This window comes from Myotis yumanensis, unplaced genomic scaffold (genome assembly GCF_028538775.1).
Source record: "Myotis yumanensis isolate MYYU_CA2020_CCGP unplaced genomic scaffold, mMyoYum1.0.hap1 SCAF_10, whole genome shotgun sequence".
In the NCBI taxonomy this organism is placed as follows: domain Eukaryota; kingdom Metazoa; phylum Chordata; class Mammalia; order Chiroptera; family Vespertilionidae; genus Myotis; species Myotis yumanensis.
Window position 1 is genome coordinate 43322329 of NW_027223761.1, and position 14022 is coordinate 43336350.

The 14022-nt window shown below is 39.2% G+C and overlaps 1 protein-coding gene across 1 annotated transcript in view; it reads right to left on the minus strand.

Annotated features, from left to right (window-relative positions):
* FCHSD2 (FCH and double SH3 domains 2) overlaps positions 1 to 14022 on the minus strand; it is a 164209-nt gene that overhangs the window by 20190 nt on the left and 129997 nt on the right. The window contains exon 13 of the mRNA XM_070425571.1: positions 5587 to 5748. Within this exon, the coding sequence (XP_070281672.1) occupies positions 5587 to 5748 (162 nt within the window). The remainder of the gene's footprint in view (positions 1 to 5586; positions 5749 to 14022) is intronic.

Consider the following 14022-nt stretch of genomic DNA (forward strand, 5'->3'; position numbering starts at 1 on the left):
AAGCTCAAACTGAAACAAAGGACTATAGACATCTGACCCAATAAATCTACTTGTAAGAATCTATATTACAGAAAAAATAAACCCAGCATGAAAAAAAGAAATATGTATACAAATGTTTTTGTTTTTTTTAATTAAATCTTTATTGTTCAGATTATTACACTGATTCCTCTTTTTTCCCACCATAACTCCCCTCCACCCAGTTCCCACCCCACCCTCCGCCCTCACTCCCCACCCACTGTCCTCATCCATAGGTGCATGATTATTGTCCAATCCCCCCCCCCCAAGAATAGTCAGTCCATTCCCTTTCTATGTCCCTGATTCTATTACAATCACCAGTTCATACTGTTCATCAGATTATTTATTCACTTGATTTTTAGATTCACTTGTTGATAGATGTGTATTTGTTGTTCATAATTTGTATCTTTACCTTTTTCTTCTTCCTCCTCTTCTTAAAGGATACCTTTCAGCATTTCATATAATACTGGTTTGGTGGTGATGAACTCCTTTAGCTTTTTCTTATCTGTGAAGCTCTTTATCTGGCCTTCACTTCTGAATGATAGCTTTGCTGGATAAAGTAGTCTTGGTTGTAGGTTCCTGGCATTCGTCACTTTGAATATTTCTTGCCACTCCCTTCTGGCCTGCAAAGTTTCTGTTGAGAAATCAGCTGACATTCATATGGGTACTCCTTTGTAGGTAACTGATTTTCTTTCTCTTGCTGCTTTTAGGATTCTCTCTTTGTCTTTTGCTCTTGGCATTTTAATTATGATGTGGCTTGGTGTGGTCCTCTTTGGATTCCTTTTGTTTGGGGTTCTCTGCGCTTCCTGGACTTGGAAGTCTATTTCTTTTACCAGGTAGGGGAAGTTTTCTGTCATTATTTCTTCAAATAGGTTTTCAATTTCTTGCTCTCTTTCTTCCTCTGGCACCCCTATAATTCGGATGTTGGTACGCTTGAAGCTGTCCCAGAGGCTCCTTACACTATCTTCGTATTTTTGGATTCTTTTTTCATTTTGCTTTTCCGGTTGGGTGTTTTTTGCTTCTTTGTATTTCAAATCTCTGACTTGATTCTTGCGATCCTCTGGTCTGCTGTTGGGAGTCTTTATAATATTCTTTATTTCAGTCAGTGTATGCTTAATTTCTAGTTGGTTCTTTATCACAACATCGAGGGTTTCACTAGATTTCTTGAAGATCTCACTACATTTATCGGCGGTCTCACAAGTCTTCTTGAAGATCTCACTACATTTATCGGCTGTTTCTAGACAGTTCTTTAAAGACCTTAAAAGTGTGGTTTTGAACTCTATATCCAATAGTTTGCTTTCCTCCATTTCTGTCATTTGTGTCCTGTTTCTTTGTCTCGGCATTTTTTATGCTTTGCTGTGTCGATAGAGTGCCTTTCTGTGCTAGGTGTCCCAATTACCTGAGGTAGACACTGTTGGTGCACCCCCTTGTGGGCTTTGTGCACAGTGTTGTTGTAGTTAAGCCTTGATTGTTGTAGTTATCACTGGGAGGAATTGACCTCCAGGCCAATTGGTTGTGAGAATCAGCTGTGTCTGCAGTGGGAGAACTTCTGTGCTGGAGACACCCCTTTGGGGCTAGACTTGCTTCGTTGGGGCTTTGGTGCTCACTCCAAATGTTTTTTTAGAGTATTATTTAGACTATCTGGAGGCAATCTAAATATTGAACCTATATGGAAGAGTTAGTTAAATGAATTACAGCACGCTTTCCTGATGGAATACTATACAGACATAAAAAGATGGTTATGAAGACCATTCAGCAATCTGGAATGTTAGATGGAAAAATATGCAAAATTAACATTATTATGATAAATATGTTTTTAAAAAAAGAATAGTAGAAAGAGAGAAATTACATCAAGTTGCTAACAGAAGTGTTATAAAGATGAGCTTTAGATAGTTTTTTTCCCACTATTGTAATTTCTAATTATAGTCTAGTTATCTAACTTTTTCTATTCTAAAATTAATATAATTTCAAAATTAGGCTGTAAACTGGGTTTATGAGTAAGAGAAGGCAGGAAAATAAGAGAAGGGAGGGATGAGTGAACGCTGACTGGGTCACTGGTAGCGATCCAATCATATGAAGCTGTGTGTAGGCTCCGGTTAACCATCAATTGAATATAACAGTAGACTGCTCTCCTTTTAAAAAATGGTGCTATATTCTGTGAATCTTTGTCTTTCCCCCCGCTTCCTATATTCTGTACTACAGGATAACACAGAAGGCAAAGAGTTAATACCCAATTAAGTACAGTTCCTTCCTTATTTTATAAGGTAAATAGGCACGTAACCACTTTAACATCTATAAGGCACTTTACACTGCTGATGTCTAACAGCGGTATTTACCATGTTTTCCAGATGGAAGGGAATTCTAAACTTGATGACTAATGTTTCTGTTGGCATCTATAATGGAAGAAATAATTTAGTCCCAGACTGTGCATTTGTGATTTATGCTCCTAGCCAGCTAGCTGTCAGTGTGAAGAGATAACTCCCTGTGAACAATTTCAATGCTGTCATTTAAAAGCAGGTTAAATAAATATTGAGGCTTCATTAAGCTATTTTGTGCCTACATCTTTCCCTTATTTTTATTGTTAGTAGAATTTCCACACAATATATCCTTCAGCTGAAAGCGTGAAGACACAAGCTCCATAAGACTGACTAGAGGAAAGGAAGAATGAAAAGGAATTGCAACATGCTCCTTTCACAGGAGATATGGTATGTCTCTAGATGAGCTGATGTCTTTGGACAGTTCTCAAAAATACCCAATTTAATCAACACTCACTGCCCGACTGTACTACTCACTGCCAGACACTGTGCTAGGCACATCTTTATTTTCTTCTTTGACACTCAGAAGCCTTTTAAAAAAAAATCTCATTTAAAGTTCTTCAAGGACTATCACAAATGACATTTCCTTCTTGGGCAAAAGTCTCTCCTACTTTTCTGGTTGGTATTAAGCTTTACTGACGACTCTTTACAAAATCACGAGATTTTGGAGCTGGAGGAGATCTTAGACTCATTTAACTTAACTTTCTTTGTGAAACGCAGAGAGAAGTGACTTTTTCCAAGGTGTGCAGATGAGTTAGGAGTAAGCAACTAAAAAAAAAATCTTTATTGTTGAAAGCATTACATAGGTCCCCCTTTCCACTCCCATTAATTCCTTCTAGCCCACCCCCGCAGCCTCACTAAGCCTTCACCACCCAACTGTCTGTGTCCATGGGTTATGCATATATGCATACAAGTTCTTTGACTGATCTCTTTCCCCTCACCCGCCCACCTCCACCTTCCCTCAGGAGTAAGCAATTCTGAGTTTGCCACACGGCAGCCCAGTCACACACTAGATCTATAAAAGCCTGTCTGCTCTTTGAGGAGAGAGACCAAGTCTTGTTCATTTCCGATTTGCTCAGGAAGCAAGCACACAGTTAGGCGGTAAGTGCCAGCCCAGTTGATGTAGTTAGAAAAGGTGCTAGTCCCAGGAAAAGCATGGGCTTGATTGGTTGCCAACAGTGCTGCTGCTGAAGCCAAAAGCAAACCTGTGCCTGGAGTTTGCTGTCGTCACAGCTCCTGTACAACAGAATAACCTGAGCAGATGGGAGTTTGACTTTTAAAAGATGCAAGCTCTTCTAACCCCAAAGTCAAGTGGACCGTGTGTGCTTATCTTCCCCAGCTGGGTTACCAATAACAGTGAAATAAAAATAAACCTTCAATAGATTATTTTTCCTTAAAATGCACATGCACACACAATCCTTTTTGAATGTGCAAGCAGAATGGTATGTAAAAAAATTGAGAAAAACTCTAGGAATGTTCTTAAACTTTGGCCAATTTCTCTAGCAAGGATGCCTTTTTAAATCTGAAGGGCACACGGACTGAAAGGGCACTATGGCTAGAGTGGGAAGCTGGAAGATTAGAATTTTATTTTTTAGTTTACCACTATTCCCTCTATCCATCCCTCCATCCATCCATTCATTCATTTCTTCCTTCAACAGATGTTTATTGAGTAGCTACTATGTGCCAGGCACTTTGTTGTGTACAGCATGAATCAGGCAGGCATGGAAATTACATTCTAGAGAGAAAGACAGATAATAAACAAAAGAAAACAAATAAAGAAGATAAATATCCTATATAAGAAAAGTCTAATATGCTAAGTGTCCAGTCATCTGTTCAACCAATCAAAGTGTAATATGCTAATGATATGCTAAGGCTGCTCAACCACTCGCTATGATGTGCACTGACCACCAGGGGGCAGAGAGTTGACTGTCAACCAGTTGCTATGATGGCACTGACCACCAGGGGGTGGATGCTCCAACCGGTAGGTTAGCTTGCTGCTGGGGTCTGGCTGATTGGGACCTGAGTGAGACGGGCTGGACGTGCCCTGGAGCCCTCCTGCGGTCCCTACCCGGCTAGTCAACCTCCTGTGTCCCTCCCTGGCCCAGATTGTGCACTGGTGGGGTTGCTTGGCCTGGCCAATGCCCTCTCACAATCTGGAACCCCTTGGGGGATGTCGGAGAGCCGGTTTCAGCCCAACGGCGGAATAACTGGTTGCTATAATGTGCAATGACCACCAGGGGGCAGACACTCAATGCAGGAGCTGCACCCTGGTGGTCAGTGGGCTCCCACAGGGAGAGTGCTGCTTAGCCAGAAGCTGGGCTCACAGCTGGTGAGTGCAGCAGCGGTGGTGGGAGCCTCTCCTGCCTCCGCAACAGCACTAAGGACGTCCGACTGATGGATATCTCCCTAGGGCTCCCAGACTCTGAGAGGGAGCCCCCTCCTGAGTGCATGAATTTCATGTACCGGGCCTCTAGTAGATTGTAATAAATGCCACAAGGAAATAAACAGAGAGAGAATAATGGGTGGGGAGGTATCAACAGGGATGACTTCAGTTTGGCCAGCCAGGTATCATTATGCCTACCTATATAGTATCAGGTGAATCAGTGAACTCTTCTGGGATTCAGATCTCCAACATGAAAAACTAAGGTTTAACTTTAACTGGATGACATCGGAGTGGAGAGAGCCCTGGACTTGAAATTTTAAGCCTGAGTTCTGGCCTTGTTTGTAAGATACCGTCCCCTCATGAAAGGCGCTGTGAGCAGAGGGTGAAAGTCCTTGTGAACTGAGCAGACTAAGGCACAGATTAAGAGTGTTCCTCTCCCTTCTTTAAGATTGTTTCCAACTCTCTGGATGTCTATTTTCATTTACACTAGAAAAGACTTCCGAGAACTTCAGAAACCCTAGATCAAAATTTTTACTTTGCTGTTTCCAGACAAGCATATATATTTCATGAACGGGATAATGAATGTGGCAAATCGGCACTGATAAACCAACTAGGGAGAATATATTCTTCACTGAACATTTTTTAAGAACACTATTCCCCTCCAACCCCTTTCTTTCTTACACCAAAGTTTAACTCAATCAGTGATAGGTTAAGGAAAAGAACAAAACAACAAACAAACAGAAGCCAAACCACTAGCTAAACCATTACTTTTTTTCTTTAAAATTTTGGCCATTATCCGGTTTGGCTACATAGTCCAAGAATATCCTCCTTCAGTGAAAGTTAGCCCATCATATCCAAGAAGGGAAGCCATACCGAGTGTAAAGTGCCGTTATTGGTCACTGCGGGCAGGCGGGCCCACCGCTCGTTCTCCAGTTCTTCCATCACTTGGTTCATTGCACTCTTCAGCCACGTGTCCACAGAAACGCCGATCTGCTTTAGCAGGTCCAGCCGGGCTTCAGCTTTTAACTTAATTATCTAAGAAAACCAAGAAAATGGTCAGAAATCAAGGCATTTTCTCTCTCAAATTGATAGTTTTTGTTATTTCTGACATTAACTAGTACAATATTGACATTCACCAGCAATTCTGCCTTGGCATAATTGTTAATTTTTCAACTGGAGGGACGGAGAGAGGGAAAGGTAGAGAGGCGGTGTGCAGGGGAGGGAACACATGAACAGGAATCTGGCTGCTGACAATAGCAAAGGACATACCTGCATCAACAAGAAACATCAAATATAACTTATGAATAGGAAGATACTGATGTGCTATAAAGTCTGCATCCTTTTCTTCTTAATTAGGCTATGCCTCAGAACATTCTAAAATCTAGCATCTTCAACAGCCTTCTACCCACCTCTTGCGACTTTTTCTTCTCCTCTCTCATCTATTTTTTACAAGTCTGCAAATGATCTCATCATGTCACTCCCTGACTAAAAACTTTCATGACTCCTGACTGCCTACTGAGTAAAGATTTTAAATTATTAGGCAGCTGTCAAAAATAGTAGAAATTGAGAATAAAACGTTCCTATTCTCTAAATTAAAGGGAAAGACTGCCTGTTTCGGCTCTTGTTCCAAGAGGTAAGCAAATAATCATTGAACCAGTTAAACCTGTCTCTAAAATAGCAAATTCTTTGCTCCAATAGGCATGCCTCTGAGAGCAGTCAATCAGTGACAGGCAGCCAATCAACCAGAGCCTCACTCCAGTCATCATCACTTCGCCAATCTCTCTATCCACCACAGCTAAAAGTGAGCCAATCTGTAAAACACTCCCTGTTTTGAAAATATGCCAATCTCTGAAATCCACACTTCTCAAAACCCTATATGAAAGTTCTACTTTGTTCAGAGAGATTGTATTTTGTAAGTATCATTCTCTTTTGCTTTAGCAAGTAGTATATGTAGCTTCATTGCTCCACAAATTAGAGTAGTAGTCTCTTCCTCCAACCGTTGAAGGCTCCACTAAGGCAATTTTAAGGACCCTTACTTGATGGCCTTCTGTGGGACTCTTGGGCAAACAAGCGTGCTCACTGAGCCCTTCTGGCATGAAATTTGATGGGGGAGTATCAAAAAGGATCTGAGCTCTGACTTAGGTCATTGAGTTCTCATTGCTGAATTTATTTTTGTATTCTGAAGATTTTTAGGCACATGTATTTTAAAGAATTGAGATCATTCCTATATCTTCTTTAAAAAAATGTGTAATTAGATCCTTTGCCCATTTTAAAATTAGGTTGCCTATTTATTTATGGCTTTTAATATATTTTTATTGATTTCAGAAAGGGAGAGGGAGAGAAACATCAACGATGAGAGAGAATCATTGATTAGCTGCCTCCTGCACACCCCCTACTGGGAATCGAGCCCACAAGCTGGGCACGTGCCCTGACCAGGAATTGAACCATGACCTCCTTGTTCATAGGTTGATGCTCAAACACTGAGCCACACTGGCCAGGCCGAGTTGTCTTTTTATTTTGTCTCTGTCTTTTAATTGTAAGAGTTTTTATGTGTTCTAAATAAAAGTCTCTTATCAGATACATACTTTCCAAATATTTTTTCCCCATCCTGTGGGTTTGTTTTTTACTTTTTTAATAGTGTCTTTTGAAGCACAAAAACAGTTTTCAGTTTTGATTAGGTCCAAGTTATATTGCTTTGGCTTTTGGTGCCATATCTAATACACTAATTTTTATTATACTTAGCATATATTTTTATCACAAAGATTTATTCCTATGGTTTCTTATAAGAGTTTTCTAGTTTTAGCTGTTACACTTAGGTATCTGATAATTTGGGGTTTTGATATATGGTGTAAGGTAGGGGTCCAACTTCATTCTTTTTGCATGTGTATATTCTGTTGTTTCAGCACCATTCCAGTATGTATTTTAAACTAATATAGGCACTGAAATGTTTAAAACAAAATAAAACAAAAAAACAGAGTAGCCTGCGTGGTGTGGCTTAGTTGGTTGAGCATTGTCCTGTGCACCAAAAGGTGGCCAGTTAGGTTGTTAGTTTGATTCCTGGTCAGAGCACATGGCCAGGTTGTGGGCTCCATCCTAGGTGGGGTGCTTGTGGGAGGCAGTCGATTAATGTTTCTCTCTCTCTCTCTCTCTCCCTAAAAATCAATAAAAACATATTTAAAAAAAAGAGTAAACCCTTTCTTGGAAATCATAAATGTAAGCCATTTAGCTGCTAAAAAAAGAAAGAGAAAATGAGAGAGAGAGATTAGTTTATTCTATTTTTTCAATAACAAGAAATCTAGTTTTCATAAGATTTATTTTTGCCAGTACTTTACCAAATAACTGACTACAGTTCCAGAATAAACATTACTATCTTTCCTTTAGAGTTTCAACTGTTTATATTTTAACAACTGCTTAAAAGCAGAATTTTCCAGTGTTTTCAAATGAATTTTGATGATTTGCCAATGGATTACAATTTTGCAGAGTATAGCTGTCTGTAACTTGATGGCACTCTAAATACGTGACCAACTCATTTTTAGAACTTGTAAAGAGACAGCGCTTTTTAAAATGATGTTTTATAAAGCCAGATCCTTTAAGATACAATATCATGGTGTATGAACACTGTCTGATTTTAATATAAACTATAAAATAAGCATATCTAAGTATTAAGCCATAGTTGAGTTTATAAAACTTTGATAGTTATAAAGTCTATATATCTCATTTCATTTAATCCACACAACAATTCTGGGGATGAATATTATAACCTCTAGTTTATAGATGAGAAAAATGATTTAATCAAGGTCATATTAATTGTGGTAAATTGTTATCCTCAATGAATCATGCCTCCTAGTGTCCATATAGTCCCCTCCACATTAATTCTGGGCTTGTCCATCTAATATGCTTTGGCTAATGGAACAAAGGCAAATTTAATGCAAACAGAGGTTTGATGAGTGCTCTGAGGACTTCATTTTCTTGGAATGTGCTTCCAAATTGTGAGGAAGCCCAGTTTTAGCCTGAGGATGAAAGACCATTTGGAAAACAAACACCTAGTTCTCCAGCAGACCCTCTAGCTCAGTGATGGCGAACCTTTTGAGCTCGGCGTGTCAGCATTTTGAAAAACCCTAACTTAACTATGGTGCCGTGTCACATATAGAAATTTTTTGATATTTGCAACCATAGTAAAACAAAGATTTATATTTTTGATATTTATTTTATATATTTAAATGCTATTTAACAAAGAAAATACAACCAAAAAAATGAGTTCGCATGTCACCTCTGACACGCGTGTCATAGGTTCGCCATCACTGCTCTAGCTGAATGCAGCTCAATGAGGAATCTCAATCAAAACCTGCAAAAAATAAAATAAAATAAAAAATAAATGCACAATCAACAGCCAGAATGGTGAGAGATAATAAATCATTGTTGTTTTGGTCATAAAGTTTTGTGTGTGTGTGTGTTTTTAAGGTAGCAACAGATTATGGTGCTTGAATAGTTTAATTTCCAAATATCTGGGGATTTTCCAGGTATCTTTTTTGTTATTGATTTTTAATTTAATTATGATGGGTCAGAGAACATATTTTGCCTGATAACAATTCTTTTAAACTTACTGACAGTGGTTTATGGTGTAGTATTTGATTTTGTTGAATATTCCATAAATACTTTAAAAGTGTGGTGGAGTGTTCTATAAATAGCAATTAGGTAAATTTGATTGACAGTATTGTTCAAGTCTTCTATATCTTTACGAATTTTCTAGCTCCTTGTTCTATCAATTACTGAAGCGGATGTTGTAGAATTGTCTATTCTTTCAGTTCTGTCCATTTTTGCTTCATTTTTTATAGCTCTATTATCAGTTACATACACATCTAGGATTATGTCTTCTTAATGATCTGATATTATTTTTAATCATTATGAATTATCATTCTTAATATTTCTTGTTCTGTAGTCCATTTTGTCTGATATTAATATAATCACTCCAATTTTCTAATAATTAGAATAACAGCTGAAATTTCTGCTCAGTTTTTTGTTTTCCAGTTCTTGCTTTTTTTTAACATTTTCCTCTTTTTTTTTTTTAAAGATGTTTGTTTTAAATATATGTTTATTGATTTCAGAGAGAAAGAGAGAGGGGGAGAGAGAGAGAGAGAAACATCAATGATGAGAGAGAATCATTGATCAGCTGCCTCCTGCCACCCCCTACTGGGGATCAGCCCTTGACAGGAACTGAACCTGGGACTCTTCAGTCCACAAGCCAACGCTCTATCCATTGAGCCAAACTGGCTAGGGACAGCTCTTGCTTCTTGCCAAACACCTGGGAGTTTCTGCTCTAAATGCGTTGGGCTAAGGATTTGGGCAGTTACTTACATGCAAATTTGAGACCTCCCTGACATTCATCCTCAAATCAATAAGACTCTCTGCTAGATTCTAGTGTGCAGCCTTCTAATGTAAATGTCTAAGTATAGTCCCATTCTGTTAAGAATCAATTTCTCTCCAGCTTTTTAAAAAATTGATTTGAGAGAGAGCAAGAGAGAGGGATAGAAACATCAATGATGAGAGAGAATCCGATTGGCTGCCTCCTGCACACCCTCTCATGGGGAGCGAGTGCAAAACCAGGCCATGTGCTCTGACTGGGAACTGAACTATAACTTTCTGGTTCATAGGTTGTTGCTCAACCACTGAACCACACCTGCCCGGCTCCTCTCCAGTTTTTATTTATTTATTTAAAAATATTTTTATTGCCAAAACCGGTTTGGCTCAGTGGATAGAGCGTCGGCCTGTGGACTGAGGGGTCCCGGGTTCGATTCCGGTCAGGGGCATGTATCAGGGTTGCGGGCACATCCCCAGTGGGGAGTGTGCAGGAGGCAGCTGATCGATGTTTCTCTCTCATTGATGTTTCTAACTCTCTATCCTTCTCCCTTCCTCTCTGCAAAAAATCAATAAAATATATTAAAAAAATATTTTTATTGATTTCAGAGAGGAAGGGAGAGATAGAAACATCAATGATGAGAGAGAATCATTGATCGGCTGCCTCCTGCACGCCCCCTACTGGGGATGAAGCCCACAACTCAGGCATGTGCCCTTGACCGGAATCGAACCTGTGACCCTTTAGTCCGCAGGCCGACACTCTATCCACTGAGCCAAACCAGCTAGGGCTTGATCTTTTTCTATGTTTGAAAAATTTTACAATAAAAACTGAAGAAAGTGATTATTAGCTAAGAGTCTGCTAACATACCATAGTATAAGAGTACAGTGAAATCCCACAATGACAGGCCCTGAGGTATGGGACTTTGGATATAATGTCAGTGGAAATTTTGTTTTAACAGCAGGCTCACCTTAGCATTTCATTAACCTTGCCGTAATGGAGCCTCACATTTTATACAACAAAACTTTTTAGATTTCTCTTAGAGCATTATGGCAAGGGTCTTACCATTTTGAGTTACGGAGGTATAAGGATGACATAATTTTCTTTGGAGGGAGAACTATATTATTATGATTTCATTATTAAAGAATACACTTCTATGACTGTCATGAAGTCCTGGCTGGGCAAACAGTAGCATGCTCTAGAGCAGTGGTTCTCAACCTTCTGGCCCTTTAAATACAGTTCCTCATGTTGTGACCCAACCATAAAATTATTTTCGTTGCTACTTCATAACTGTACTGTTGCTACTGCTATGAATCGTAATGTAAATATGATATACAGGATGGTCTTAGGCGACCCCTGTGAAAGGGTCGTTCGACTGCCAAAGGGGTCGCGACCCACAGGTTGAGAAACGCTGTTCTAGAGGTAACTACACCCTACTCTGGACTTACTGGTCATAACCACTGTCTTGTCTCTCTCTACCTTAGCTGAAAACCCAGACTCACGAGGCCTCAATCCCTGCTCTTCAATTCGTGGAAGATGCCAAAGCCAGCTACGTAGGAGGCTTTCTCAGAGAAGGAGATGACTGTCTTCTCTGGAGACAAACCCTCTGCTTTGCTTTATAAGGCAGACAGCAACCCCAAACCACGGTCAGGCTGGGACCTGCGCAGGCCTCAGTGACTCAGTAATTTTGAATTGAATTCATAGTGTGCAACAGAACCTTATGAAATAATTTAAGAAAAAATGGTTGTCTTTGAAAATGTGTTTATATAGACAATAATTGATATTTTTGTTTTGTTAATTCATTTGATACCAAGTACTTTGGCTTTCAAATGTACCTACAATTCAGATCATAGACTATAGTTAACATCTTGGAGAAAGAATCACTTAGCCTGTAGTTCCTCCTGCAGACCTTACACTAAATGTGAGTTACTAACAATTTCTGGATATCTTTAACTTCTTACATCAACTTTCTCCTCTTTGTGTTAAACATTTCACTGTTATAAGGAGAGAGAACTGCCCTCAAGCGAAATAAAAGGCACAATTTAAATATAAAAATAATTGTGTTCTGGAACAACGTAAGTTATGTACAGCTTCCAAAAAGATGGCTTTTAAAACTCCTGGCTTCTTGGCAAGCTACTTTTAAAATAGGTATGATATGTCAGATGAAGAATGTGTGTATATCTGTGTGACAAAGGAATTTCAAAAATTCAAATACCTCAATACCAGGTTAGGAAAACTGTTATTAAAGTGTAATTTAACCAGCTATTGCCTCATTTCAATTCTTGAATTAATCAGGGGCCACCAACAGTAGCATTTCTAGTACCAATATTCTTGTGACCGTCAGAGAGATCATAACAATGACAACAGTTTGTTCATCACTGTATGTCTGAAATACTCATCAGGCCCTGGCTGGTTTGGCTCAGTGGATAGAGCATTGGCCTGTGGACTGAAGGGTCCTGGGTTTGATTTTGGTCAAGGGCACATGCCCGGGTTGCGGGCTTGATCCCCGGTATGGGATGTGCGGGAGGCAGCCGATCAATGATTCCCTCTCATCACTGATGTTTCTCTCTCTCCCCTCTCCCTGCCTCTCTGAAATCAATAAAGATATGTCTAAAAAAAATAAAAAAAATAAAATACTCATCAGTATCCGGCACAGAGCAGGAACTTATTAAGTATTTGTCAAACTAATCAATTAGTGAATCTGCTCCCCAATTGATCAGCCAGTAATTAATTATTCACTACATAACTCCTATTCTTTTGAAAAGCCCAAACCATTTATATTTTCAATTTCTTATGAATGGAAAAAGTTTCTTTAATCTATTACTGAGCACCACACAGAGGTTTTTATTCTAATTAGCAACACTGAATGAAAACACAATGTAGAAAACACTGGATGAAGCAGATGAGCCAACAAGGGAGGATAACACGCATGCTAGTAGGAGTTAAAAACAAACATGAATATAGTCCTGGAAGTGGGGTTACTGGGTCGAATGAGAAACACCAATCAGAAAGGATGTTCATAGCGGCACAATTTACCATAGCTAAGATTTGGAAACAGTCTAAGTGCCCATCAGCAGATGAACGGATTAAAAAACTGTGGTACATAAGCACAATGGAATACTATGCCGCTATAAAAAAGAAGGAGCTTTTACCATTTGCAACAACATGGATGGACCTGGACAGCATTATGCTAAGCGAAATAAGCCAGTCGGAGAAAGATAAATATCACATGATCTCACTCATATATGGGATATAATGATCAACATAATTTGATGAATAAGAATAGATCGTTCTAGAGACAAATGGTAGGGGAGGCGGAGTTAGCAACTAATGGACTTGTATGCATGCATATTAGCATAACCAATGGACACAGACACTGGGGCGGTGGGGGCTTGCCTGGGGTGGGAATGGCTGGGGGGTAGGGGTCAATTGGGGAAAAAGGAGACATATGTAAAACTTAGACCAAAAAAACAACCGTGAAGGATATAATGGCATTTTAACCAGCTTTCTCCCTTTGGTGCAGGTATTTATAATAAATAAAGTAAATAACTACTGAATAAAAAGGGAAAATCCAATACAAATGTTATATAGGCTGAAAAAAGAAGAAGGGGGATATATCCAAAAATTTCGTTAGGACAATCCTCTGAGTACTACTCCAGCACTACCCTCAGAGTTGCCATCTAATTTTAGCTGAGTTATTCTCTGTATCTGATAAGTGGAAATCAAGTGAGATCAAGTTGAGATAGCAAGATTAACTACATCTCACAGACATTCAAAACTGAGATAATGAACCTGGCCTCATGGTTTTTTGCATGTTCCATATTTTGGTAAGAAAATCATTTTTGAGAATGCAGACTTAAAAACTGGTATTGGGAGAGACGAGGCATTTTGTTGTGGGAATCTCACTTCATATTTTTACCTTTAAGCTAACAAACACAGGGTAGTTTAGCATATTC